Source organism: Gorilla gorilla, chromosome 1 (assembly GCF_029281585.2).
Source record: "Gorilla gorilla gorilla isolate KB3781 chromosome 1, NHGRI_mGorGor1-v2.1_pri, whole genome shotgun sequence".
In the NCBI taxonomy this organism is placed as follows: Eukaryota; Metazoa; Chordata; class Mammalia; order Primates; family Hominidae; genus Gorilla; species Gorilla gorilla.
Window position 1 is genome coordinate 217,932,659 of NC_073224.2, and position 26,916 is coordinate 217,959,574.

A 26,916-nucleotide genomic window follows, 5' to 3' on the forward strand; every position below is an offset into this window, starting at 1 on the left:
AAGATAATGGTACCGACCTCTTGGGACTGTTGAGCAAATTAAATCAGATAATTAACATCAGGTACTTAGCATAAGGCTTGATGTGTTCTTTGTGCTCAAGCTGAGAGCTGGCAACGTTACCATCGAGGGTATTGACCACCTGTGTGCCTGGCATTCTGGGTGGTTCTATGGAGGCTACAGACACATTCCATAAATATTTGTATCAGTCAGTAAATATTTATTTGGCACCTACTGTGTGCCAGGTGCTAGAAAAAGGGCAGCGAAAAAACAGACCAATTCCCGTTCCTGCTTATATTCTGCTTCACAAAGTGGCTGGAGAGACACTACTCATCCTAACCATGGAAGCCTCTGGAGTGCTTTCACACACTGGGATTCACATCCACATTTTGCAGATGAGAAAACTGGGACCCAGAGAAGATCGATGGCAGAGTTGAGCCAGGGCCCAGCTTTTCTGAGGGTCTCAGGCAGTGCTGCTGAGCACAGGAGGCAGCCCTGTGGGCTTCCTGGAGGAGGCATTTTGTGCTGAATCTTACAGGGCCTCAGGGCCTGGCAGGGGAGGTGGGGAACAGTACAGGATGCAGCCACCACAGTCTGGGCAGGAACAATTTCAGGAAGGTCTTACGGAGGGCAAGGCCTTTTGTTCCCCAGGGAGGAGGCCCAGTCAGAGCTTTAAATACCCCGTGCAGCCCAGAATAGCCCCCATTGTGTTGGTCTGCAGCTGGGGGACCCAGGGAGGAACCAACATCGCCATGGAGGATCCTGAGGGGGCTGATTCTGGCAGATTCTGGAGGTGGGGCGGGGAGGTCTTCAGGCACTTCCCTATATGGTGCGGTGGCATTTCTGTGGAAGGCTTTTCTAGTCTGGCTCAGGCAGGAAAGCCTGCTTTGTGGGAAGGGTGGAGCAGCAGCTCAAGTTCTGCGTGAGCAACGTGCAGCTGAGGGGGGAGCCTGGTGGGTGGGGGACTCCCAGGGACGGCTCTGTGCCTGACTGAAGGTGCCTCTTTGTGCACCAGAGGTATGTGTGCATTGGCCCACTGGGCCCTCCTGTAGGTGGGCCTAGCCCAGGCCCTTGCCAGGGCCTCTTGGCACCCTCTCCTGCTCTAGCTATTTTGGGCACTGGCTGTGTTCGGGTTTGGGGAGTGATGGGTAATCCTGCCTAGACCAAGGCTGCTGGGGTGAGGTTGGTGGGGTACTGCCTGGACTGCCATTCCAGCTCCCTGAATCTTTGATCACTGTAGCCTCTGCCCCTGGCTTCAGCTTCAAAGGGTCAGGGTCAGCAGACTCTGAGGGGATGCCAGCCCCAATGATGAGGCAGAGAAGGGTGCCAGACAAGCCTGTCCCTTGGGACATTCCCTGCTCTCAGTATCAGGGATAGTTGTGCTTTTTCTAAGCAACTGTTTTGTTTTTACATGGTGAGACATGGAATCTAGGGACTGGTCAGGTTTCCTTCTTCCCATTGGCTGCTGGCAAGCTCAGGGCCACATGAGTTGTCCCTTTCCTAGATCTCTGGGATTCAGCATGTGCTCTCTGTCTGCTTGCCTCACTCCAGGCTCCATCTGCCTGCCCTGCCTGAGTTTTTCTTACATATCTTTAGTTAATATTCTCTTGGCTGTTAAGTGTGTATCTTTGTAAGCTGTCTGCAGCCTTTTTGTAACAGGGCAAGAGGGGAGGTATAAATGAATGATGAGGATGATGGTGATGATGACCCTTTGCTCGGCAGGTCTCTGCAGCCTGACTCCTTCTGGCTCTGTCCTGACATTGTTTTTGTTTTTGTTTTTTGAGATGGAGTCTCACTCTGTCGCCCAGGCTGGAGTGCAATGGCGCCATCTTGGCTCACTGCAACCTCCACCTCCTGGGTTCAAGCGATTCTCCTGCCTCAGCCTCCCAAGTAGCTGGGATTACAGGCATGTGCCACCATGCCCGGCTAATTTTTGTATTTTTTAGTAGAGACGGGGTTTCACCATGTTGGTCAGGCTGGTCTCGAACTCCTGACCACCACTCCCAAAGTGCTGGAATTATAGGCATGAGCCACCGCACCCAGCCTGTCCTGACTTTGTAATCCCCTCCTTTAGCCCTGTTCCTTTTGCAGGTGGGACACAGCCTAGAATTTTAGAATCCTAATGTTTTAGAGTGTCAGTACTCTAAAATATCAAAACCAGAGGAAGCTTTGGGATCGTTTAAGTTGATGGCTTTCAAACTCATTAAGCAGTGAGACCCTTATTTTAATCAAAATAACAAAGATAATCACAGCAAACACTTTTTTTTTTTTTAACAGCCCAGAGGTCTTTTTTTTTTTTTTAATACCTATTATGCCGTGAATTCATAGAGAATAGGTTCCAGCAGCTCAGGCTGCTTCCCATTGGTTCTCACAAAGTGTGCTTCGCTGGGTGGAGCAGGCTGGCGCTTTAGTTGAACCCAGGTGCCTTTCTCTTTGGCTTCTTTCTTTTTCTGATCATTTTCCTTCACGCGTTTCAGGAAGCTATCTCGGCTCTTAGAGTGCTTAATGTGCTCAATACACACATTAATTCTCTTGGCAAGAATCTTGCCCTTAACTTGTTTGTTTACAACAATGCTAGCAGCATGCTGGATAACATTGTAGACTCTTCCAGTTTTGCCATGGTAACACTTGTGGGGCATTCCTTTTTGAACAGTACCCATTCCCTTGATGTCTACAATATCACCTTTCTTATAGATTCGCATATACGTGGCCAAAGGAACAACTCCATGTTTTCTAAAAGGCCTGGAGAACATCTATTGGGTGCCTCTCCTCTTTCCCTTTGTGTTCGTCATTTTGGCGAATTACTGGAAGATGGCGGTTCCGGCCGAAAGGCAGCAAACACTTATAGAACATTCACCATGTGCTGTGTTATTTGTAGCATTTTACATCTGTATTTAACCCTCACAACAGCTGTATGAGATAGATATTATTACTATGAATGATCGTGCCCATTTTACAGATGAGGAAACGGAGGCACAGAGAGGAGAAATGACTTGCTCATGGCCTCACAGCTAACCAAGGGCTGAACCAGATATTTATGTAGAAGGTGAGAATATAGAAAGGAAAGAGGTGGATTTGTAGCTGGGCACAGTGGCTCATGCCTGTAATCCCAGCACTTTAGGAGGCCGAGGCAGGAGGATCGCTTGAGACCAGGAGTTCGAGACCAGCCTGGGCAACGTAGCGAGACCTCATCTCTACAAAAAATAAATTAGCCAGATGTAGTGATGTACACCTATACTCCCAGCTACTTGGAAGGCTGAGGCAGGAGGATATCTTGAGCCTAGGAGGCTCTGAGGAGGCCCACTGCCCTCCAGCCTGGGCGACAGAGCAGAACCCTGTTAAAAAAAAATTGGATGTGTTTTGATGAAAGTGAGTATTTGGGAAGGGGCCCAAACTCTAACGGTGCCCTGCTTCCACCTCACTCCTGTCCAGAGTGGCCCTGAGGCTGCTGAGGATGGACTGGAGAGCCATGACCTAGGGCTGCTTCATCATCGGACAGAGGGGAGTCTGAGGCCCAGAGAAGGGAAGGGACCAGCGAGCAGAGCTGGTTGGGATCCCTGTTCTCAGTCGCTGCCCTGAAGGGCACCAGCACCCCCTTACCTGCATGGTCGCCAGCCCTGGGAGTGAGCCCCTGCCCCGGTCTCTGCACTCAGCAGCTGAACAAAGCTTTCTTTCTCTCTGGGGCACAGGTACCTCCAGACTTTCTGGAGGGTCCCAGCGGACCAGGAATGACTGGGTGCTGGGCCACCTTCTCTTTCACCTCCGACAGGAGTCACCCCCTGAGAGAGCAGATTGATGGCCAGGGAGGGAAGGCTCAGGCTGTGTCTGGATTTCTCAGGTGACAGGTGTCAATCACCCTGAGGAGAGAGAACACACCTCTCCTACTACCAGCTAGCCTGCCGCCAGCCCGCTTTTCCTTCCATGGGGCCTTGCAGCTTTTCTTATCTTCAAGAGCCTCCTTTACAGAGCCCCTGGGTACTGGGGAGCCTATCTTACATCTAAACTCTTACTTAAGGCTAACTTGAGGGAAAGGCGGGATGGTTGGGGTGGTGTTCCCAAAGTGTGTTCTGTGGAACCCTAGTCTAGTGAGCCTTGCATACCTAAAGGGTTCCAAGTTAAGCAACTTGGGAAACACTAAATAGTTGCACGTGACCCCCCCCAACCCTCCAGTCCCATCATGTTGCTTCAGTCATTTAGGACTTAGGGAGGCAGCTCAGCTTTGTGTAACCAGCCTTTCCCAGATGTGTTTGTCTCCCCCGTGCCTATTCTCATCCGAGAGTTTCTGTGTCCAGGAAAGGACGTGAAGAAAGCAGACATGGGGCGCTTTAGGACGAGGACCCCTTGCTCTGATTTCCAGCTCTGCTGTCCACAGGCCTATCTCAGCCGTGGGCCTGGCCCTGCCTGCCCCTTCCTCTTCTTCCATACAGCAGATGAGGAAAGCCCGGCCTGGGGGCAGGGGGAGCCGACCTCCTTGGCCACAGCTGCCGGGCCGTTCCAGCCTGTTTTTTCCTGTTGCCGATGCCCACGGGAACAAGCGCTGAGTACAGTCACTGAGGCCTGGCTGTCTGGCTGTGTTGCGCAAGGCCCTGGAGCCAGAGTTCTGGCCCCTGCTCGCCTCCGAGGCCCCCACCCACCCCTCCGGGATGCTCTTCAGTGACTATGGGCAGCCTCTTGTCACCCCAGAGATGGGCTTCCCAGCAGGAAAGTCCCAGGCATCATCGGCGGGACCAGGTGGTATGGAGTTCCTTCCAGGTGTGGAGCCAGGGGTCTTAGATTCAAGTCTTGGTTCTTCCAACCCTGTGACTATGGGCAAGTTAGCTCTCTGAGCCTCAGGCTCCTCACTTATAAACCCCATTAATTAATTAACTAATTAATTGTTTTTAGAGACAGGGTCTCACTCTTTTATCCAGACTGGAGTACAGTGGTGCAATCATAGCTCACTGCAGCCTCGAACTCCTGGCTCAAGCAGTCCCTCCTGCCTCAGCCTCCTAAGTAGCTGGGACTACAGATGTGCACCACCACAACGGGCTGATTTTTAATTTCTTTGTAGAGACAGAGTCTCACTATGTTGTCCAGGCTGGTCTTGAACGCCTGGCCTCAAGTAATCCTCCTGCCTCAGCCTTCGTTAATTAATTCAACAATTTATTTTTTTAGATGGATTTTCACTCTTATTGCCCAGGCTGGAGTGCAATGGCACAATCTTGGCTCACTGCAACCTCTGCCTCCTGGGCTTAAGTGATTCTCCTGCCTCAGCCTCCCAAGTAGCTGGGATTACAAGCCTCCCAAGTAGCTGCCACCACAGCAGGCTAAGTTTTGTATTTTTAGTAGAGACGGGGTTTCACCATGTTGGCCAGGCTGGTCTCGAACTCCTGACCTCAGGTGATCCACCCGCCTCGGCCTCCCAAGTAGCTGGGATTACAAGCCTCCCAAGTAGCTGCCACCACAGCAGGCTAAGTTTTGTATTTTTAGTAGAGACGGGGTTTCACCATGTTGGCCAGGCTGGTCTCGAACTCCTGACCTCAGGTGATCCACCCGCCTCGGCCTCCCAATGTGCTGGGATTATAGGCGTGAGGCACCGACCATGCGCGGCTGAAAGGTGACATTTGAGCAAAAACTGGAAGAAGTGGAGCGAGTGATGGAATATGTGGGGACAGTGTCCCAGGCAGGGGGCTTGGTGTGTTTGACGACTATTGAGGGGATGCATGTGGCTATTTTAGAAGGCAGGGAGTTGGGGGAGCACAGTAGCAAAAGAGGTTGGAGCGTGGGGTGTGTGTGTGTGTGTGTGTGTGTGGGTGTGGGTGTGTGTGTGTGTGTAGACAGATTACATAGAACCTGGTTGGCCATGATTGTGTGTGTGTGTGTGTGTGTGTGTGTGTAGACAGATTACATAGAACCTGGCTGGCCATGATAAGGGCTTTTCCTCTCACCCATTGGTGAGTCAGGAGTCGTGGGAAGGCCTAACCCGACAGGTTCAGGAAGCGGCTGTGGTTGTTAGTGGTGTCTCATGGCAACGTAACTTTGTGGAACATTCCGCCCATCCTTCCATAGTCCTGGCACTGTGCAAGGGGCATCATTCATGAAATCTGTGGGCAGTGACCCAGGAGGATATGGGCAGGCCCAACCAGGTTGGTGTGCCCTTGAAGCCCCACAGACCTACCAGGGCAGCAGGGCAGCTGGGAGCCGGAGAACCTGAGAACCAAGCCAGGCTGCATGCAGGAGGCTGGCACGTGAACGCTGCAGGTGCTGCCGGCAGCCGCGGTGCCTGGCAGATAGTGTTCAACCCCCAGGGACCTTCTTGCTGGGCAGCCCAGTCCAGAAGCTGTTCCCGCTTAGGCCACCCCCACCGCCTTGGCCACACCTGGCACATGGGTGAGGCAAGGGGATTTCCCGGTGGCTTCCTGGTTCCCTGTAAGCTGGCAGGCAGCTCATTCAGCCACCAGGGGAGACCTAATCTTGGGGTGTCTGTGGGGGACGGAGGAGAGTGCAGGGACTCTGGGGGTACAGGGGAGACTTGGCCTCTGTGACTAGCACCGGGTCAGCAGCACAACTGAGGGGCGGCCCTTTTAAATGGAAAAGCCCACTCGTGCCGCCCTTTGACTCCTCTGCCACTCACACGCGTGTCCCGCTGCACCAGGCTTCCTCCCACCCCGCGAACGTGCCATGCCCTCTCCAGCCCTGGCCTCAGCGTGTGCCCTTCCCTCCACCTGGTCCACACTCTTCCCCTTCTCTGCTTTGCTTAGGTGAAGTCATCTCTCAGGCCCAGCTGAGTTAGCATTTCTTCTGGAAATCTTCCCCAGCCTCCCAGCCACCTCCCTAAGTGAGGGGACCCTCCCCTGGGCTCTACCGGCCCCTGTCCTTCCCCTTCAGCACTCTCTTCGCACGGTGTTGCCAGCACGTGGTTCCGTGGCCTGTGTCCCCCAGGAACATGGAGTTCTGTGTCCATTTCACATTTTGTCCCCCGGGCCCAGCACATAGTAGGTACCCAGTAAGTCGAGGTTGGAGTGACTTGAATTGAACCAAATGGGACAGATCTGATCGATTCTACTTTTTTTAAGGATGAGGAAGCTGAAGCCCCCCAGCTAGAATATGGCCAGGGTGGCCCGGACTTGGAGGTGTCTGACAGCACAGCCTGCTCTGCCCCACCAGCTGGCGGTCAAGTGTTCTCGCCAGTCCCCTGCCTGGTCAGTGCCAGACCAGGTTGGGTGCCCACCCCTAGCTATGTCATAGGAGCCTCCAAGGCAGAGACCACATGGAGCCTGCCTGGAGAAGGGCCAGGCAGATTCAGAGATTGGGACTGTGCCTCTCAAAGAGGTCACCGCCTCATTCCACATGCCTCTCCCAGTAGCCCCAGGAAGGAGGCAAAGCAGGGACCTTTTTTTGCTTCCATTTTATTTATTTTTATTTTATTTTATTTATTTATTTTTTGAGATGGAGTTTTGCTCTTGTTGCCCAGGCTGGAGTGCAGTGGCGCAATCTTGGCTCACTGCAACCTCTGCCTCCTGGGTTCAAGCAATTCTCCTGCCTCAGCCTCCAGGGTAGCTGAGATTACAGGCACCCGCCACCACGCCCAGATAATTTTTGCATTTTTGGTAGAGATGGGGTTTCGCCATGTTGGCCAGGCTAGTCTCGAACTCCTGACCTCAGGTGATCCGCCTGCCTCTGCCTCCCAAAGTGCAGGGACTACAGGCGTGAGCCACTGTGCCCGGCCTTTTGCTCCCATTTCATAGCGGAGAGAACTAAGCCTTGGAGGGATTGTTCTGCAAGGACAGGGGTGTCTTGGAATGGATTTCAGGGCTCGTGTGACCTAGTCTCCTCTTTCCCTTGGGATGAAGTGTTATGGCCTCTGTCGTATTAATGGGAACTGAGGACTAGAGGTAATTCTGGCACTTTCAAGCTGTGTAATCTTGGGCAAGTCTCCTGAAGTTAGCTTTCTTCTGTCAGGTGGGTTAATTTCCACCTCAGGGCTGTTGGGTAGGTTCATTCATTTGGTTTGTCTGTGAGTCCGCAGATTTATTAGTACCTACTGTGTGTTTTCTGTTGTGGAGTTGCAGCAATGCTCAAAACAGATCAAAGTCACTGCCTTCCGCGTGTTGTTCACATGGACTGAGATGGTGGGTGTGGATGCCCAGTGCGTACAGTAGAGACTCACTAAAGTTAGCTAAAAGGTAAAGGAGGCAGGGGCTTGTCCAAGGCAACGTGGTGAGTGCGGGGCTAAGCTGGGACTAGAAACTCCAGACCCCAGCTTCCCACCCTCTGGGCCTCTGCTGAAGGCCCTGACCTGCCCCAGCGCTCCCGAGAAGCCCTGGATGGAATGCAGCTTTTCCAGGTTGCAGGCCTTGATATGAGCTTACAGAGGGCAAGGGGTCAGAGTTTAGAAGCAGGGCCCTGCTGGCAGCTGTGCCTCTGAGCTAGCCAAATACAGAAGCATGAACCCAGCAGAGGGGAGTCCTGGTTTCAGACTCCGTTCCCATTGCCTTTGCTGTGTGACCTGGAGCAGGTAACTGTACCCTCTCTGAGCCTGGTTTCCTTATTTATCAAATGAGTGTGCCTCCAGTGTCTCCCTCGTGAGGTTGTGGTGGATCTGAGTTACGTAAGTCTTGTGAAGACCTTAGCTCAGACCCTGGCACAAAGAAGCCGTGGATGCTTGTTGGACCCTCTCCTTGTTTGGGGGCGTCCGTATTCCTCCTGGCTGACTGGCTGGTGAAGTTCCTGCCACCTTGGGGGCCCCTGTGTGAGAAGCTGGCAGGCCTCCCGAGTGGCACGGGCAGCACAAGCATGCCAGAGGAGGCTGTGGCCACCTCCCTTCCGGCCCGGCGCCCCTCTCAGACTGCCAGGGGATTAAAGGCCTTTTGGCCTTTGTGTCGGGCTCTGCGCCCCTGGCAGTTTGTACAACAAAGTGCTGCCCCGACAGATTCCTTCCTGTGTGCTGTCTGTCGCCTGTGGACAGGGCACTGGGTGGCCTGGGGGTGGGGCAGGGCACGTTGATCCTGTATCTGGGGCCTGGGTTGCAGCCGAGCAGGGGAAGCACTTGTTTTGGGGTTACCTAGGAGCCTGCATCCTGGCAGAGGGGGATGGGGACCTTGTCTGGGTTCATGTCCCTCCCCAGAGATTTGGGGACCATGGGTCACATTGTCTGCTGGTTCCTTGGCAGTGGGCAGGGGAAGGGGCACTGAGGCAGAGCCTGTGGTGACCGTGGCAGGGAGGCAGGTGGGCAGGCAGGAGCTCTTTTGTCTCCCCGCCCCCGCACTGTCTCTGGATTTTGATGGGGTGAGCTCACGCCATCCCCACATGCCTGGAGCCTGGCCCTGGGCAGCTGCAGCTGCCCTGGGGACTGTGCAGTGCTCAGACCTTCCTGCCTAGCTGCGGGGGCAGTCGGGGGCTCAGTCCCAGGCTTGGGCTACAAGGAGGGTGGGGTGGACTGGCTGCTGAAGGCATGTGAACAATGTGTCTGGAGAAGCCCAAAGCCCTGGGTTGGTCCCAGAGTCAGCCTCTGAGCAGGCAGACAACTTTGAGCCATGGGACCCAATTCTACTGCCCACCCCTTGCTAGGGTCCCGCCCACTCAGCCAGGCTCCTCCCTTCATCCCAGATCTGGAGGCGACCCCAGGCCTGAGCCCACACCTCACACTCCGCATGCATCACCCCTCAACCACACCTACCCCTCACCCCTACCATGCACCCCCTGCATGGTACTAATCCTAATGCTTATTAAGCACTTACTGTATAAGTAATTCTAGTGCTTATTAAGCACTTACTGTATAAGTAAACGCCTCACTAAGTGCCTTACCTGCTTGATCCCATTTACCCAGCCCATCCTCTCTGAGCCTCAGTTTCTTCATCCAGAAAACGGAAATAATAATAACACAAGCTCACAGTTTCTTGACTGAAAGCCTCAGAGTCAGATGTGTTCTGGAATTCAGAATTTTTCAAGTTTGAGAAGGTGACATAGAGCATGTGCCCAGCCGGCATGTGACATCCCCATTGGAGTCTGGGGGTCACACCCCATGATCAAACAACAGTAATATTGCTACAGTGAAACACAGGACTCTTCCCTCTGAGTGGAGTGAACACACTCTGAATAGCTTCATGTCAGTTCAGTTCAGGGCTTGGCACCCAATGAGCTTGCTATAAACTTTTTTTTTTAACAGAGTCTTGCTCTGTCGCCCAGGCTGGAGTACAGTGGTGCAATCTCGGTTCACTGCAACCTCCGCCTCCTGGGTTCAAGCAATTCTCCTACCTCAGCCTCCCGAGTAGTTGGGACTATAGGCATGCACCGCCACGCTGGGCTAATTTTTGTATTTTTAGTAGAGATGGGGTTTCACCATGTTGGCCAGGCTGGTCTCGAACTTCTGGCCTCAAGTGATCTGTACCTGCTCTCCGTATCTGTACCTCTCCCGCCTTCTCTCCATTCTGTGCCCCACTCCTGTGGTTCTCTCCTCCGTTCTTAGTCCTTTCCTAGGCAGCCTTGTCTGCCTCTTTATCCTCACCCAGGCCAGGAGAGGAGGATCCAGCCTGCATTCATTGTCCCTAAGGACACAACTTGGACCTGGAGTTCCATGTGACCCTCGTTCTCACCAGGAGGGCCTGGACATAGCCCACCTCTGGGATTGGGTGCCTCCCAGAAGCCCTCGCCTACAGTCCTGCCAGTGTTCAAGGAATGCCTGCCCACTGGGGGTCACCCTGCCTGCATCCCAGCCCCAAGCAATTGTTCTCAGCCTGTTAGAACAATTCTCTGGCCTGGGCCCGGTTGAGTCAGCTGCCTGCACACCGCCAAACCAGGACCTGCAGGGTCTGGAAAATCCCCCTCTCTGTTTAGCTCCTTCCTCTCTGGCCAAGGTCTGACCCCTAGACCCCTCCTCTCCAGCTGCCCGTCCGGCTCCAACACATGCCTGAAGTGCTGGGTTCCTCTGGGAGGAAGCCGGGCTCCCTCACCGCCGGAGACGGGTTGGAGGGCAGGAAACCTGGGTTCTATTTCTGCCCCTGACCTTGGAGCTGCTAATGGTCCTCCTTGGGACCTGAGGCACATGCACACAGTCCCAGGCCACTGCCAGCTCAGGCATCCCATGGGGCCATTCTGAGAGCTGGTCAGGTTGGGGACAGGGACTGGCCAACCCTGGGCTCCCTGGTATTGCTCTCTGCTTAGGCCTCATGGCCAGCTCAGAGGTCCAGCCCTGCCTCATATCCTGGTGAGCAGAAGGCTTGGGGTGGGATGCCAGCTCCTCACCTGTGGTCTGGGCAGACACGTCTCCCGGGGCTCCCTGGGGAAGGGGAGCATTCATACCTCCTCAGCCTCCTCCAAGGGTCACTGTCAACTCAGGTGATACTAGGCTAAGGAAATGCATTGCAAAGTGGCATGCGGTGTGGCTGAGAGGCTTTGCAAGAGTGACTCCCAGTGATCTCGTATCTGCCTCATTGCACACCCCTGGTCACAGAGGTGATACAGCACAGTGGTAGCTGCTTAGGTATTGGAGCCCGACCACCAGGGTTCAAATCTCAGCCCTGCCACATGCCAGTTTCCACAGGTAACCTGACTTTCTCTGCTCTCTTTGCCCCCCTTCTCAGTGGACCCCATAAGACCTATAACCTGGTTTAGGAGTGCCTGGTGCATAGTAAGTGCTCAATAAATGTTAGCTGTTATTATTCTTCAAGCAGATCCTGGACTTTCCCTTTCTGGGTCCAAGGTCCTTCTATGGTCAAGTCTCAAGTTCCTTTTGGCTCTTTCTGGGAGCCTCTTTCCTGTCTGGTTCCATCTCCTCTCCTAGATGTGAAATACAGCTGCTGGAACCTTTTGATCTTCAGCTTTTTACAAATGAAGTCTCTGCTGTTGCTGACTTATTCCTTGCTATGGGCCCTTATCTGACCCTGGATCCTCAGACCCTAGGGTGGGGGCTGCAAGCAACAGCAGACTGGCAGATGGAGGGACCCGTGCTCTGGAGTCCTCTGGTGGAGTGTGGGGCACTTCTGTCCAAGTCCCGACGTGCTCTGGCCTCTCTTTCCCCTCTCCCTGCAGATGTGTGTTCCTGGCTTTCTTTCCATGTTGAATCTCACTTTGCTATTTCCTGTCTGGTCCCAAGGCCACCCCCGCCGCCGCCCGCTGACCAGCTCCCTGCTCCCTGGGAAAAGCTCTGGACCTTGCTCATCATTCACTGCTAGGTTTTCCTTTCCAGACGGCAGTGTCTAGGAGATGCTGGGAGTCGCAGTGCTCCAGGCATGCCCTCCATAACCTTGGTTGCAGTGAGAGGGGGATTGGCATTGACAGAGCCCCCCACCAGGTTGAGGGGACCCCTAAATCTCCTCTAACCAGAGTCAGTGCCCCTGCACCAGCCCCAGCCTCATACCCACGTTGGGTCAGTCAGGCCTGCTCCAGCCAGTGGGAACACTGCCCTGTACCCCACCCAGGGAAGGAGGCAGAGCGCCTGGTAGGGGCTGGTCTTATGGTTCTAACCAGGGACTGTGGGAATCCCCTGGACATGCACAACTAAGACCACCCTCCTGGGATGGAAAAACCTGACTCACTGTCTCTGAGAAGGAGCCCAGGAATCTGCATTTCTCACCAGCTCCTGGACGTTCTAAAGCACACTCCTGAATGCACATCCCACGGGCACAGCCTAGAAGTCCACAGGCCAGCACTCAGGAGGACAGGGAGAGGGCAGGGAGAGGAGAAGGAACAGGAGGCAACATTTGCCGTTGGATTGTTGGGGGTAAGGGCTTTAGGCCAAAGCAGGAATAAGATGTGGACAACTCAGACCTTCCCCAAGGTCTGAGAGCACCGCAAACACAAAGATGAACAAATGGCACCCAGCCACTCCCCCATCCAGGGAGCTCACAGCCTAGGACAGGAGATGCTTATAGATTGCACAGAGGTAGGTAGTGCCTCCCCAAAGCAAGTCATCTTCACAGAGTGACTGGAATTCATAGGTGATGACATTTTTGTCCGTTCATTTATTCATTCATTCAAGTATTTATTGAGCACAGGGTGCAGAAAAGGTGGAGATGAATTCATCACAGCCCTTGCCTTCAAGGTGCTTCCATTCCAACGGAGGTACAGACAATAATCTTGTGAGCCCAGGAGGGCCCAGAACCAGACTGGGGTTGAGGTCACTGTGAACAGCAAGGAGTCGGGACAAAGAGAGTTTCTTTCTAGTCATCCTTATTTAGGCATAAATACACACAACAAAATATACCCATTTTCAGGGTACAGTCAGTAACGAGATATGTATGCCCAGGGAACCATCACCCCAGAAGTGTCTCTTGTGCCCCCTTCCCAGTCACCCCCAGCCTGCCCTTGGTCCCAAGTGACTACTGATCTTTCTGTCACTATGGATTAGACTTTGACCCCTAAGGGTTCATATAAATGGAATCGTATAGTTTGTAGTCTTGTGTGTCTGGCTTCTTTCAGATCCACACCTATCAATCAGTTGTTTGATCCTCCTTATTCCTGAGTAGGTGGAGGAGGTGGTATTTAAGTTGATTTTGGAGGATGCATTGGAGTTCGCCTGAGAAACAAAGAGAGGAAGGGCATTCCAGCAGAGGGCCCGGCGTGAGAGATATGGACTGTGGGAGCAGTAGGGGTGGGGAGGGAAGGGGGCTTGGCTGGCTCTTTGTTTTTTTCTCCTCCTTGGCCTTTGCTCTGGCTTGGACCTCACTACCTTGTCTAGCCCTTGTGGGTTTGGTTTTCAAAAGCAAGACCATTTCCTTCTGGCTTAAGGCCAGGGCAGGGCCTGAGGCCCTCATGCCAGGCCATTGCCAGTCTGTGCATACTTGTGCTTGTGGAATCTGGGGTCCAGCCATCGTGAATCTGCACACTTGTGGGCCACGGGGTTCCCTTGGGCTCCCCTGGGTTTGTTTTCCTCTAAGTTATTTGGTAAAACTGCTTTGGAATCATCCGGATCTTGTCTAGGGGGAAGAGGCACTCATTGCCCGGACCCACACCTGAGAAGGCAGGTGTTATGGCTGCTGGGGCCCTTCTGCTCCGGCCCACATAGTTTGCAGGCCCCAAGGTGGAGCTTATCCTGGGCTCGGCAGCAGCCTGAGGTCACGTGGAGTTGACACCACGCCTGTCCCCATTCAGCCCAGATACTGAGCTCCGCCTCTGCGCTGCTGGGCCCAGGGATGAGCCTGTCAGTGTGGCTGCATGTGCCAAAGCTAATTCTCCAACACAGTGGAATGTGTTCCCTGCAGCCTGGAGATGGGCAGGCCAGAGTGAGGCAGGAAGAGGAGCCAAATGGCCTGGGGAGGAGCTGCCTGGGGAGGCAACGGCTTTGAGCAGCTCGCCCTCGACTTCTGCCTGTGTCCCCACCCATGCTGACCCTGGCCAGCCTTCCACCTGCCTGTGCCCCCCATCTGCACTGCCCGAGGCCACCCCTTTACCCGCCCGCATCCCCCCATCCACTCACTCATGTCCTGGGTGTCCCTTGCCTTCTCCAAAGGAAAAGGAGTCTACTTACCAAAGTGATTTACATTTTATTGTCTGCTTTATTTGAGGATTCATTCGGAAATAGCAGGGTTGGGCTCTGAAGCCTCCAGGGGCTAATGGGACTTGGGGAAACTGAATCAAAAGGGTTCAGCCCCAGCCTGGCTCACTGAGCCATACTAAGTCAAATTTAACCACTAAGGGGCCTGAAGGTGGGATTCTGGGTCCCCCTGGAAGTGAGGGGAAGGACCGTGGGGCTCAGTGGGAGATAGAGAGAGTGACTCAATCAGCTCTCGTTTGCTTACAGGTGACCCATGGGCTGAGGGCATATGATGGCTTGTCTCTGCCTGAGGACATAGAGACCGTCACAGCAAGCCAAATGCGCTGGACACATTCGTACCTTTCTGATGATGAGGACATGCTGGCTGACAGCATCTCAGGAGGTGAGCCAAGGATCCAAGGCTGGGAGCAGAGGGGTGGGGGGTGAGACTGTGCTTCTTCCCACTGGCATGGGGGAGGCGGGTGACCGACCATTCCGAGCTTTCTCAACCCTGTCCCACTGTATACTAGGTGCCCAGAACAGTGCCTGACACCCAGTAGGTACTCAACAAATACTTGTTGTTGCTGATTACATCTCTTTTTTGCTTATAGACGACCTGGGCAGTGGGGACCTGGGCAGCGGGGACTTCCAGATGGGTAAGTTGCTGCAGGCCTCCTGCAGGTCTCCCTCCTGTCCCCCAGGGAAGCCCCAGAGCCAGTCTCCTGGGCTGAGGGTTCCTTGGGCCTGCCCTGGGTACAAAGCAAGAAGAAGTGGGTGTGATCTCTTAACCTGCTGAGTGACAGTTGTGCAGACTGATTGGCAGGTCCCTGCAAGGCTGGTGTGGCCAGGTCCTGTGCTTGCCCATGCCACAGGCACAGATATCAGGGCACTGGGCAGGTAAAGCCCAGTTCTGCTGGGGACTGACAGCCAGTCAGCTGTTTCACATTCAAAGCAAAGTTCTCACCTCCCAGGGCAGCTCAGCTGTTGAGTCCTTCCCCAGAGCCCTCCTGGGGGCACAGAGCTGGGGATCCCAGGCAAAGACAAGTGGAACAGAGGGGCTCTGTGGAATCGGGCATTCAGGCAGGTAGCAGGGCACGCAGAGCACAGATCGAGCCTGACGCTAGGCTTGGGAGAGAACCCTGCCTTCAGGTGGGTCATCGGCTGGGAAGCAAGGGTTCCTAGCTTAGGGAGGCAAGGCTAGGCTCTTGGAGGGAGGAGAGGCAGCCCCCACCCTGGTCAGACTGGCCCAGCACTGGGATGGGGACTTATAGTCCCTGCTTCCTTCCACTCTGGGATACTGGGTGGAGAAGGACCTACCCCAGGACAAGGCCCTGTGGCTCTTTATGGTTCCTACTGCCCTCTCTGGGAGGCAGCTCCTGGGACAATCTGTGACCAGGGCCAAGGATGGAGCAGGTGCTCAGGTCAGACCAACTACTGGGCCATCCCGTGGCATCCAGGGCTGCCTTTACCCTAGGCAGGCCTTGGCCAAATCTGGCCTGGGCCTACTTCAAGGGTGCAGTCACCTCCCTTTAGCTGACATATCAGGGGCCTTCAAATGCCAGTGGGTAGCATCCTAACTGGGTCAGTGTAGACAGGAGGGTAGGTCACTGGGTAACCTAGTCCTGACTGTGACCTCCCAGAGCCTGGACTTGGGGCTCCGCCTAAAGGTTTTCCATGTGTAGGTCTCCACAAGGCTGCAGGATGCCTGGGAGCTGGGTGGGGCTTGGGAGAGAGAGTGTCAGGTGGGCCCCAGGCACACATGGCACGTCCCGTCCTGGAATGGCCTATGCTAATGTGTCCCTGGAGCTGCCTCTGGCCAAGCCAGGCTTGCCTCTGAGTCCACCCTGTCCATTCATGAACCATCTCCAGCCCCTCCCCGGGGGCTGCCCACTGCAGCAGCTCTGCCCCAGCTGGGCAGTCCTGGCCAGCCCACCTGCCCTCCCTGAGAAGCAGCTGTGAGGGCAGACGAGGCCAGAGGGGGAAGAGGTGGGGAACAGGGCACAGCAGCTGTAGGGGGCCCAAGACCAGGGTAGGTGCCTTTCCTCGCAAGTGGGAACAGGTGGGGCCTCAGACCCTCCAGGCCAAACCCTGGCTCCTGCCAGCTGCCCTTGGGGCAGGTCCAGGCAGCTGGGCTGAATGCCAGTCAGGGAGGCAGCAGGTGTGCCTCCCTGATCCTGGGGTCCCAGGGTGCCCACTCAGACTTGACCAAGGGCAGTCCCCCACTGCGCCCATGAGCCAGAGCCATCCTGCCTGTCATGGGGCCATGCCTAGCCTCTGGCCCAGTCCCAGACCCTGGACTCCAGACCCTGAGATGGCTCTTCCCCTCCTCCCCCTGGGCATGGCTGTGGCTCCCTGGCTCAGCTCCAGCCCCCTGTGTGTCAAGACCCGTCCCTGATAGCCTCCCCTCCCTAGGACCCCTTCCCACCTCTCCTCCCCCAGTTCCTTTCCATCTTCTGACCTGTCTCTTTCTGTCTTCCCCCATGCCTGTGTGTCCTGCTCTGACCCTTGTCGGCATGTCTGTGTGTGTCCCCTGTCCTCCCTGCCCTGCACCCTCTTCCCCACTCCTTGAGTGTCTGTCTCTGCGCCTCCTCCCTCTGCCTCATCCTGTTCTCCTCCCTCTCTCTGGCTCACCATCTCTGCTTCTGTCGCCCTCTGTCTTTCCCTCTCTCCCCTCTGCCTGTTCTTTTTTTTTTTTCTTTTTCCCTCTGCCTTTTTCTTTACCTTTGTCTTACCTTTTCTCTCTCATTCTCCCCCGCCCCACTTTCTTTATCTCTGTCTCTGTCTTTCTGTCTCTTTGTGTCTCCCTCTCTCTTGCAATGTCTCTGCCTCTCTCTCTGCTTCTCTCCGTCTCGTCTCCCTCACTGTCAATGTCCCTTCTTGCCTCCTTCTCTGTCTCTACTCTGCAGGCTCAGGGCCGCCCCTGGGCCACCCGCCTGTGGCTGGCATGATGGTCTCGGAGCCTGATGAGGAGTCCCCTCTCAGTAAGTGACCCAGGCCCTGGCCAGGTGGGAGCGCTGCTCTCCCTCTGCCTCCCGCCCTATCCTCTCTCCCCACTCTTCCTTTTCTCTCCTTTCTCCCTGTTCTCTTCCTCCCCAACCTGCACTTTGCTGCGAGTCACACAAGAGGCTCAGAGGCACCTCCCTGCAGAGTCCAGGGGCCAGGCCAGCCACTGCCCCTGCCCAGGACACAGCCAGGCCCACCCTGGGCCCACAGATCTAAACACAGTGGGCTGGAACCCTGGCGGGCATTCTTCCCCATGGGGTGTTGACGGGCAGAGATGGGTGCAGCAGCCCTGCAAGGACCAGGCCCTGCATTCCAGAGGCCACTTGTGTCCACCCCAGCACAGGCCAATCCTGGGCCCACCCGAGGGACCCACAGGGACCCAGGGCTGGAGTTCGGGGGCCTGGGTGTGTTGCAGAGAGTTCTGTTGAGCAGGGATGGGAATCAGGAGTTGGTGAGTAGCCTGCTCCGGGGCCAGGGCTAGTCAGGTGTGCAGCCCCCACTTCTACCCTGAGTGCAGGGCAGCTGTCTCCCTCTCCCGGCCTCTGGCTCCAAGGGAACTCACCAGATAGGGTGAGAGGAGGGAGAGGACTGGCCAGAGAGCACCCCTATTCCAAGGCAGCCTCGCCCCTGCTGGCTGCACCAGTGTCCTTGGCTCTGGAGGCTGGTTCTTTTTTCCTTTTCTTTTCTTTTTTTTTTTTTTTTTTGAGATGGAGTCTCACTCTGTCACCCAGGCTGGAAGGTAGTACAGTAGCACAATCTCGGCTCACTGCAACCTCTGCCTCCCTGATTCAAGCAATCCTCCTGCCTCAGCCTGGGCTGGGATTACAGGCATGCACTACCACGCCTGGTTAATTTTTGTATTTTCACCATGTTGGCCAGCCTGGTCTTGAACTCCTGACCTCAAGTGATCTGCCGGCCTTGGCCTCCCAAAGTGCTGGGATTACAGGCGTGAGCCACTGCGCCCAGCCCGGGGGCTGGTTCTTGAAATAGAGGTGGCCTCACCTTCTGCCCCAATGCTCAGGCACCAGCTGCAGGGTGGGAGACGGGAGGTGTTCGCCCGGACCTGCCCTTGGTCTCGAAGAACGAAGCGGGGTGGGGTCAGGCTGAAGGGCCTGTGCCCTTCCCAGGCCCTAGTAGAAAGGGGCTTTGTGGAGCTCCAGTCCCCTTCCCCAGGAGCGGGCACATTCCTGGGCAGAGGCCCGGCCTCCTCGCCCGCGCTGGGCCGTGGGGCTGAGGCCAGGGGCTTGGGTGGGGGGACTCTCAATGGGCCTCTGTGCTGGCTCACAAGGGGCCTCTGTGGCTGAGCCATGGCCCCCACACTCCAGCCCACAGAGCCCCGCCCACCCGGCACCCAGGAGCCTAGCCCAGCGGTTCAGGGCAGGCAGCGCCAGGGCTTTCTTCACCTGAGCCACAGAGCAAGAATGTCCTGTGCACCTGCGGGCCTGACGGACAGAGTAAAGCGGGAGGAGGATGGGCCTGGCAGTAGCACAGACAGTGCCACTCCCTGCTCTGCCACCTACACACCGGATTTCAGATTTTTGGATTAGGGATGCTTGGCTTGTATATGACTCATTTGTCACTCTTATTCATTCATATCTATCACATACATGAATTCACAAATATTGTGAAACGTAATGAGCATAAAATGTCTCATATATAGTAGGTGCTTAAGAAACGATAGATGTACTTTGGGAGGCCAAAGTGAGAGGATTGCTTGAGCCCAGGAGTTTGAGACCAGCCTGGGCAACATAGCAAGACCCCATCTCTATCAAAAGTCAAAAAATTAGCTGGGCATGGTGGCATGCACCTGTAATCCCAGCTACTCAGGAGGCTGCAGTGGGAGGATAGCTTGAGCCTTAGAGTTTGAGGCTGCAGTGAGCTGTGATTTTGCTACCGCACTCCAGTGTGGGTGACAGAGCAAGACCCTGCCTAAAAAAAAAAAGAAACAACAGATGCATGTGTATGTTCACACCAGTCTGAGATGAATTTATTCAGCCATCACTTTCGAGGAACCCGCTGTGTACCAGGCACTCGGCAGGCACTGGGGATGCGGGCGTGAATGAAATCCCAGGTTCCCCTCCATCAAGCCTAGAGTCTGGTGGTGGAGAGAGGACCACAGCAGCTTCGATTCTTGGGCGGTTTGCTGTGTGCCAGGCGCTGCATCTGAGTACAAGGGCCTGGTGCATGTGAGCACAATGTCATGCACTCCTCGCAGCAACCCAGGTGGTGCATGCAGTCAATATCCCCATTAGGAAACAGAAACTCAGAGCCGAGGTCAGTGCCTGAGGCATGGCTGACCTTAGAACTCACAATTGTTACTGTGATGTGAAACCTGGCAGAATCTATGCCGTACACGGTGGAAGGTGCTCTGCTAGGGAAAGCAGGGCACTGTGGGAGCCCAGGGCAGCGGTCTCTACCCCAGCCAGGGCAGATCAGGAAGATCAGGAGACAATGGCTGAGCCAAGTCCTGAGGAATGAGTGGGAACTGGCCGAGGAAGGCTGGCAGAGCCTTTCCCAGTCACACGCAGGTAATCCCTGTGCCAGGCCAACTCCCTCTGGGAGCCATCCCTTCTTGTCCAGCCTTCCTCTGAACTGCGGGGGTCTCCTCTTTTGCACTAGCACTTGGTTTCTGGATCAGACCATTTCCCCTGTTAGTTAAAGCCCCTCAGTCAAGTTGGGGCCTTGGCATTGACCCCTGAGCATGTATACCTACAGGCAGTCCTGGGTGTGGCTGTGGGCACACAGGTGTCAGCCTCGAGGGAGGCCTCTGGGGGCCATCACCCCAACTCTGCCTGAATGGTCCAACTGCCTAAGGCCACTAGATGCCAGGCTGGGGCTCTCAAAATGATCCTCCTTCGATTTTCCAGTTTATTTCCGAGCCCTGGTGAATTTCACTCGCTCCATCGAGTACAGCCCTCAGCTGGAGGATGCAGGCTCCAGAGAGTTCCGAGAGGTGTCCGAGGCTGTGGTAGACACGGTGAGGTGAAGGGGGTTTGGGAAGCTCGCGGGTGTGGCCGGGCAGGACCGAGGATGGGGTGAAGGCCTCTGGGGCTGATGGCACTGTGTCCCTCCCCAGCTGGAGTCGGAGTACTTGAAAATTCCCGGAGACCAGGTTGTCAGTGTGGTGTTCATCAAGTGAGAAGGGGCCCCCTGGGGGCTGCTGGGGGACTTGAGCGGGTAACCTGGAGGGGGCTGATGAGGATGGAAAGGAAGCCTGTCACCGCGGAAAGGCCTATGGGATGAGTCGCTGTGGGTGGAAATTCAGGAATTGGTGGGGGGATCATTGGGACCTTTAGGTGCCCTTCTTTGGGTACAGGCTGTCCCGGAACAGGGCCTGAGCATCGGGGCGGGAGCCTCATGGAGGAGCTGAGAACACAGGCGTCTCGCTGACCCTCCTCTCCTGCCTATCTCCATCCCCAGGGAGCTGGATGGCTGGGTTTTTGTGGAGCTGGATGTGGGCTCAGAAGGGAATGTGGATGGGGCTCAGATTCAGGAGGTGCTGCTCAGGGTCATCTCCAGCGGCTCTATGGCCTCCTACATCACCTCTCCCCAGGGATTCCAGTTCCGACGCCTGGGCACAGGTGAGCCTATCCTGGTGTCTGGGATCGCCTCCTCCAGATTCGTGGGGTCCCCTTTCAGTGTCTCCGCCATAGGCTCCCAACTTGGGCTTGCACACCACTAGAAACAGGGAGCTCACTACTCCTGAGTCTGCCCCATCGATCTTTACACAATCTTGGCTTGGTAGAGCACAGACTGTTTCCTCTAGCACATACCCATTAGACCCGAGTTCTGCTCCTTCCTTCTAAACCTCTGCACATTGACAATAGGTAATCAGGCCTTTATTTATCCTGTACTTCCAAGTCCAAAACACATTAGTACTTAATAATAATGAGCAACTGTTTACTGAGCACTGACTGCCTTTATTTCCAGCCTCCGGGTCAGTCTTCACAGCAATTCCTATGAAGGAGATGTTATTCCTCCTGTTTCAGAGACGAGGGAACTGAGGCCCAGAAAGGAAAATCTAAATTTGTCCAGAATCAGATGGGCAGATAGTGAAAAGGCGAGGATTTCAAACAAACTCGGTGTCTGTGACAGTCTTGCCAGAACCTGTGATGACAGAAGCAGGAGAAACTGAAGCACAGAGAGACTAGGAAACTGGTCCAAAGCCACACAGCTGTTAGGTGCAGAATCCTGGCCTTTGTACTCTGGGTCAGCCCAGATTTCCTTCTACTGTGCCTTTGGTCTCCTGTTTTAACCTCCTGAGTCTCTTTTTTTTCTCTAGACCGAACAGCCCTAGTTCATCCCTCACAGGTGTGGTTCTCGGCCCTGTCTCCATCTCAGTTCCCTGTCTCTGGGAAGACCCTGACCCAGTGGAACTCAGAATGGAACAAACTCCATCCCCTACTATGGTGTAGCCCAATTAGGAAAAGACAGTGAAACCATCACCTCCCTTGTTCCACAACTCAATTCAAGCCAAGCATGGTGGTGCGCGCCTGTAGTCCTAGCTACTCAGGAGGCTGAGGCAGGAGGATCACTGGAGCCCAGGAGTTTGAGGCTGCAGTGAGCTAGGATCATGCCACTGCACTCCAGCCTGGGCGATAGAGCAAAACCCTGCCTCTAAAACAAAACAAACAAACAAAAACCCTTAATTATTGCACCCAGAGATCAAGCTTGCTCTTCTGCATCATCAGGCCCAGGTCTAAAGACTGCTGGGGGTCCAGCCCTCCTCTCTCACTTTTCAATAAGTCCTCCTGGCTAGGGATGGTGGAATGGCCTGGCCCAGCCCTGCAGCCCTCAGCTCCCGGCTCCCAGGTGGAACAGCCACTGACCACATCTTCCTTTCCAGCACAGACCCCCCCACCCCCGCCGGCCGCTGTGGCGGTCGCAGTGACACCAGGTGAGAGTGTAAGCCAGGCCGAGGCCCAGCCAGGTTCCTAGAGAAGTTAAGGTTGGAGAGGAGGCCGGGTGCGGGGGCTCACACCTGTAACCCCAGCACTTTGGGAGGCCAAGACGGGAGGATTGCTTGAGGCAAAGAGTTCGAGACCAGCTTGGGCAACATAGCAAGACCCTGTCTCTAAAAAAATAAAAAAGAAGAGAGAAAAAAATTTTTTAAAGGATGGAGAGGAAAGAAGGGTGTGGGCAAGATGGCTGGCTGGGCGCAGCCCAAGACAGCTGGGCACTCCCTTCTCCCCTCCTTCTTTGTCCTCACTGGGCCAGGCTGCGGCCTGCATGTGTGTGGTGTGGTGGTTGCATGCGTGTGGCATGTCAACTGTGTGTGGGGTCTGTGTTAGAGATGGGGGAGGCCACTGCCACATGTCCCATGCCCCACGTGTGCTGTGGATGTGTCTAGTATGTGCTGCTTGCCCTCGTTGTGCCTGCCAGAAACCGAGCTGCCTGACACAGGGCCCTGAAGCCCACTCCAGCCACACAGCACCTACAGCTTCCCGCACCTCCCTCCTGCCGCCTCTGACTCCAGTCTGCTTCCTTCCACCTGCAGTGCCCCAGTTCCCAAGAGCCTGCACGGAGGCTGAGTTTGCCTGCCACAGCTACAATGAGTGTGTGGCCCTGGAGTATCGCTGTGACCGGCGGCCCGACTGCAGGGACATGTCTGATGAGCTCAATTGTGGTGAGGGGATGTCCGGGGCCAAGAGTGGTTTGGGTGCCAGGGGAGGGCCAGGGTCCTACACCTGGGTCTTGGAGCCCATCAAGGGCTATGAGGGTTTGGTGCAGGCAGAGGATGGGGGCATAGGAAGGGTGATGACAAAGCCAGGCAGGGGGTGGCAGGGAGTGGTGTTGGGGAGTACAGGGTGGGCCTGGGGAGGGTTGGGGACAAGGAGCAGGTGAGGAGCCATCTGCTTCTGCCAAATGCCAAGCGGAATCTATCCACAGAGGAGCCAGTCCTGGGTATCAGCCCCACATTCTCTCTCCTCATGGAGACGACACCTTTACCGCCCCGGCCAGAGACAACCATCATGCGACAGCCACCAGTCACCCACGCTCCTCAGCCCCTGCTTCCCGGTTCCGTCCGGCCCCTACCCTGTGGGCCCCAGGAGGCCGCATGCCGCAGTGGGCACTGCATCCCCAGAGACTACCTCTGCGACGGACAGGAGGACTGCGAGGATGGCAGCGATGAGCTAGACTGTGGTGCGCACCGCCAGGGGTGCAGGTGGGTGCGGGGAGCAGGAAGCTGGCCCGGGAGGATGCTGCTGACCCCTGCCCGGTCTCCTAGGCCCCCCGCCACCCTGTGAGCCCAACGAGTTCCCCTGCGGGAATGGACATTGTGCCCTCAAGCTGTGGCGCTGCGATGGTGACTTTGACTGTGAGGACCGAACTGATGAAGCCAACTGCCGTGAGTATCCGAGGGTCCAGCTGAGGCCCCCCTGCCCTGCCCAGGCCGCTTGCTCCTGCCCCGCCTTCCACTCCTGCCCCGCCCCTACCCTGCCCCTCCGCTTTCCCCCCTCCCCAGTCCCCCAAGCCTGTTTGTTTGCTCTCCCTGGCTGAGTGCGGAAGGCCCTGGAGACACACCCCAAGGTTTATCTCTAACCAGAGCCGTAAGGCCCCTTGGCCCTGAGCTGGCCTTTGGTGAAGCTGTGTGGTTAGCCTGCCTGTGGTTCGTGTCTCATCATTTCTTTCCTTTATTTTTGTTACCATGAAGCTTCTCTTTGTTTTGTATGTGGGTCGGATGAATGGCTAGGAGGGTTCCATGTGCCAAGGTCCCTTGGTGATGGGTCCTTGGTGTATGTATGCAAGTCAGAGCCTTACCCATCCATCTGTCCAACTCCCCAGCCACCCATGCACCCACCTATACACCCATTATCCATCCACCCAGCCCTTCATCCATCTATCCACCCATCCATCTGTCGTCCTTCTTCCCTCCCATCCATCCTTCCAGCCTCCCACTTCCCCACCCTTGTGGTATCCATCTTTTCCAGTCGTGGACATTACGGGCATCCTGACAGTTAAATAGGAGGGGGAGGCTGGAGAGGCAGCGACCACATCAGGTGGTATCCTGTATGTCCCGTCCCGCGAGAAGCCTGATGCTTGTTAGTGCAAGATTAAGGATAATCTTCAGGCTCTTCTCTGTGGTCCTGGGTGGTGTGTCTGGGCGCGTGTCCATGTTCCTGCTGTGAACTTGTCCAGCTTCTCCTTGCCTTCCTTCCCCTGCCCACTCCACAGCAAGCCCTGGGGAGAGGCTGCATCATGCCACAGACTGGCGGAGTTTGAGAACGCCTTTCTGTGGCTCTAAGCTTGCCTGATAGCACCAGCCCCTTGGGAGAGATAAAGTAATTGGGGGCTTTAGTTGGAAGGCCCTTCTCAGGGGCCTCTCCTGGGGAAGTCAAAGGAAGGACAGGTCCTTGTGGACAGCACAGAAACAGAGAACATGAAAGCTGAATGGCCTCGTGGGCTCCTGAGAGTGTGGGGAACAGAAGCGCCTGAGCTGCGCCCACGGCTACCTCCTGGTCTCCTCTCGCACCTGCTCTGTGGATGTGCAGCTTCCGCTCCTGCATGGCTGTGACTTCTCTGTCCCTGTCTGTGTCTCTCTCAAGCTCCATCTCCCTGAGGAAGAACATTGGTCACCAGCCACTAGAGAGGCCTAGCAGGGCCCAGCCCTTGTCCCGGGCCACTTCCAGCCTCTGGCCACTCCACAGAGGGCCTGTCAGTGGGAGCACAGACCGTCGAGCCCCTCAGGGGACCACACTGTGCCAGGCGTTCTGGTAGAGAAGGGTGTGCGGGGCATTGCTGGTGCCCAGAGATGCCAGCCCCACTGGTTGTGCCTTTGACATGGGTCTTGTCCATGTGAGCAAGATAGTGCTTCTGTGCCTCTGAGCGTGGCTGGGTGACGCTGTGGTTGTGACAGTGATGTGCCAGCCATAACTGGCATGGGGAATGCAGGTGGAGTGAGGGGTGGGGGCCGGGTAATGTGATGAGTGGTTTAATGACAGCTGGTGGCCGCATCATGCTGGCTGTGAGTTGGACAGTGTTGTGCAGCAGGGGCTAGGCATGGCAAGGGCCGCTGTGGGTTATGTGGGCAAGATGAGAGAGTGGCCCTGGGGATGCCCAGGGAGGATGGACGGGGTGGGCTATTGGGAACCACCTGGCTTTGTCCCCAGCCACCAAGCGTCCTGAGGAAGTGTGCGGGCCCACACAGTTCCGATGCGTCTCTACCAACATGTGCATCCCAGCCAGCTTCCACTGTGACGAGGAGAGTGACTGTCCTGACCGGAGCGACGAGTTTGGCTGCAGTGAGCAGGGAGCTGGGGTCGAGATGCGGGCCCTGGGCTGGGTTCTGGGGGTTCTGTCCACAGCCTCAGCCTCCACTCTTCTCCCTCCTAGCCCCTCGGAGTCCTCCTTCCGCTCCTCCTTCCTTTGCCCCCGACCCCTCACTCCTGCCCTGGTCTCCTCAGTGCCCCCCCAGGTGGTGACACCTCCCCGGGAGTCCATCCAGGCTTCCCGGGGCCAGACAGTGACCTTCACCTGCGTGGCCATTGGCGTCCCCACCCCCATCATCAATTGGAGGCTCAACTGGGGCCACATCCCCTCTCATCCCAGGTGCGGCTCTGGGCCCAGGTGGTGGGGTGGGAATGAGGGGCAGCTGGTCCAGAGCCATAGGACAGATCCCACCACTTGTCTTGGGGCTCACCAGGGTGACAGTGACCAGCGAGGGTGGCCGTGGCACACTGATCATCCGTGATGTGAAGGAGTCAGACCAGGGTGCCTACACCTGTGAGGCTATGAACGCCCGGGGCATGGTGTTTGGCATTCCTGACGGTGTCCTTGAGCTCGTCCCACAACGAGGTACTGCCGGAGGGCAGGTGTCACCGGGTGTGGGGGCGGAGCCGGGCTGCCCACCACAGCCAGCTGCAGCCCCCGCCCATGCCGCCCAGCAGGCCCCTGCCCTGACGGCCACTTCTACCTGGAGCACAGCGCCGCCTGCCTGCCCTGCTTCTGCTTTGGCATCACCAGCGTGTGCCAGAGCACCCGCCGCTTCCGGGACCAGATCAGGCTGCGCTTTGACCAACCCGATGACTTCAAGGGTGCGTTGGCGGGCGGGTGAGCACTGCGGGAGGTGGGAGGTGGGTACCTCTGTACCCAGTGGGCACAGAGGATAGATGCGGACAGAGGGGGCCAGGTTTCGGGAAGGAATGTGAGTTGCTGAAGAAACACTGAGCCCTGTCAAAAAAGCATTTCGGGGGGAAAACCAAGATGTTTAGGAAGAGCCAAATCCCCCCTTGCTACCTACCTGCCTCAGGTTACGGCGAGGACGGGCCCTGGAGCCAGCTTCCTGCTTCAGATCCTGACGTGGACGCTGTCCACCTGTGTCCTGGGTCAAGTTACCCACTATCTCGTGTCTGTTTTGTCATCTGTAAAGTCGGGGGGTATGGAATAACTACCTCCTAGGGGTTGGTAAGGACTTAGTGGAGTCACGTATGTAAGCCTCTCAGAATTGTGCTCAGCGCATTTTC

At 55.9% G+C, this 26,916-nt stretch overlaps 1 protein-coding gene and 1 pseudogene across 10 annotated transcripts in view; one reads left to right on the forward strand and one right to left on the reverse strand.

Annotated features, from left to right (window-relative positions):
- Positions 1 to 26,916, forward strand: part of HSPG2 (heparan sulfate proteoglycan 2) — a 114,868-nt gene that overhangs the window by 26,071 nt on the left and 61,881 nt on the right. For 4 of the 10 annotated variants that reach the window (XM_063701917.1, XM_055387257.2, XM_063701927.1 and 1 more), the window contains exons 2-14: positions 14,717 to 14,852; positions 15,061 to 15,105; positions 20,320 to 20,429; positions 20,529 to 20,587; positions 20,873 to 21,033; positions 22,299 to 22,349; positions 22,950 to 23,078; positions 23,342 to 23,596; positions 23,682 to 23,801; positions 25,564 to 25,695; positions 25,858 to 26,002; positions 26,097 to 26,248; positions 26,338 to 26,487. In XM_063701917.1, coding sequence (XP_063557987.1) covers positions 14,717 to 14,852; positions 15,061 to 15,105; positions 20,320 to 20,429; positions 20,529 to 20,587; positions 20,873 to 21,033; positions 22,299 to 22,349; positions 22,950 to 23,078; positions 23,342 to 23,596; positions 23,682 to 23,801; positions 25,564 to 25,695; positions 25,858 to 26,002; positions 26,097 to 26,248; positions 26,338 to 26,487 — 1,645 coding nt within the window. The remainder of the gene's footprint in view (positions 1 to 14,716; positions 14,853 to 15,060; positions 15,106 to 20,319; positions 20,430 to 20,528; positions 20,588 to 20,872; positions 21,034 to 22,298; positions 22,350 to 22,949; positions 23,079 to 23,341; positions 23,597 to 23,681; positions 23,802 to 25,563; positions 25,696 to 25,857; positions 26,003 to 26,096; positions 26,249 to 26,337; positions 26,488 to 26,916) is intronic. The other 6 variants (XM_063701920.1, XM_063701933.1, XM_063701924.1 and 3 more) reach the window with 3 other exon arrangements.
- On the reverse strand, positions 2,307 to 2,826 carry LOC101136767 (large ribosomal subunit protein eL21-like; annotated as a pseudogene).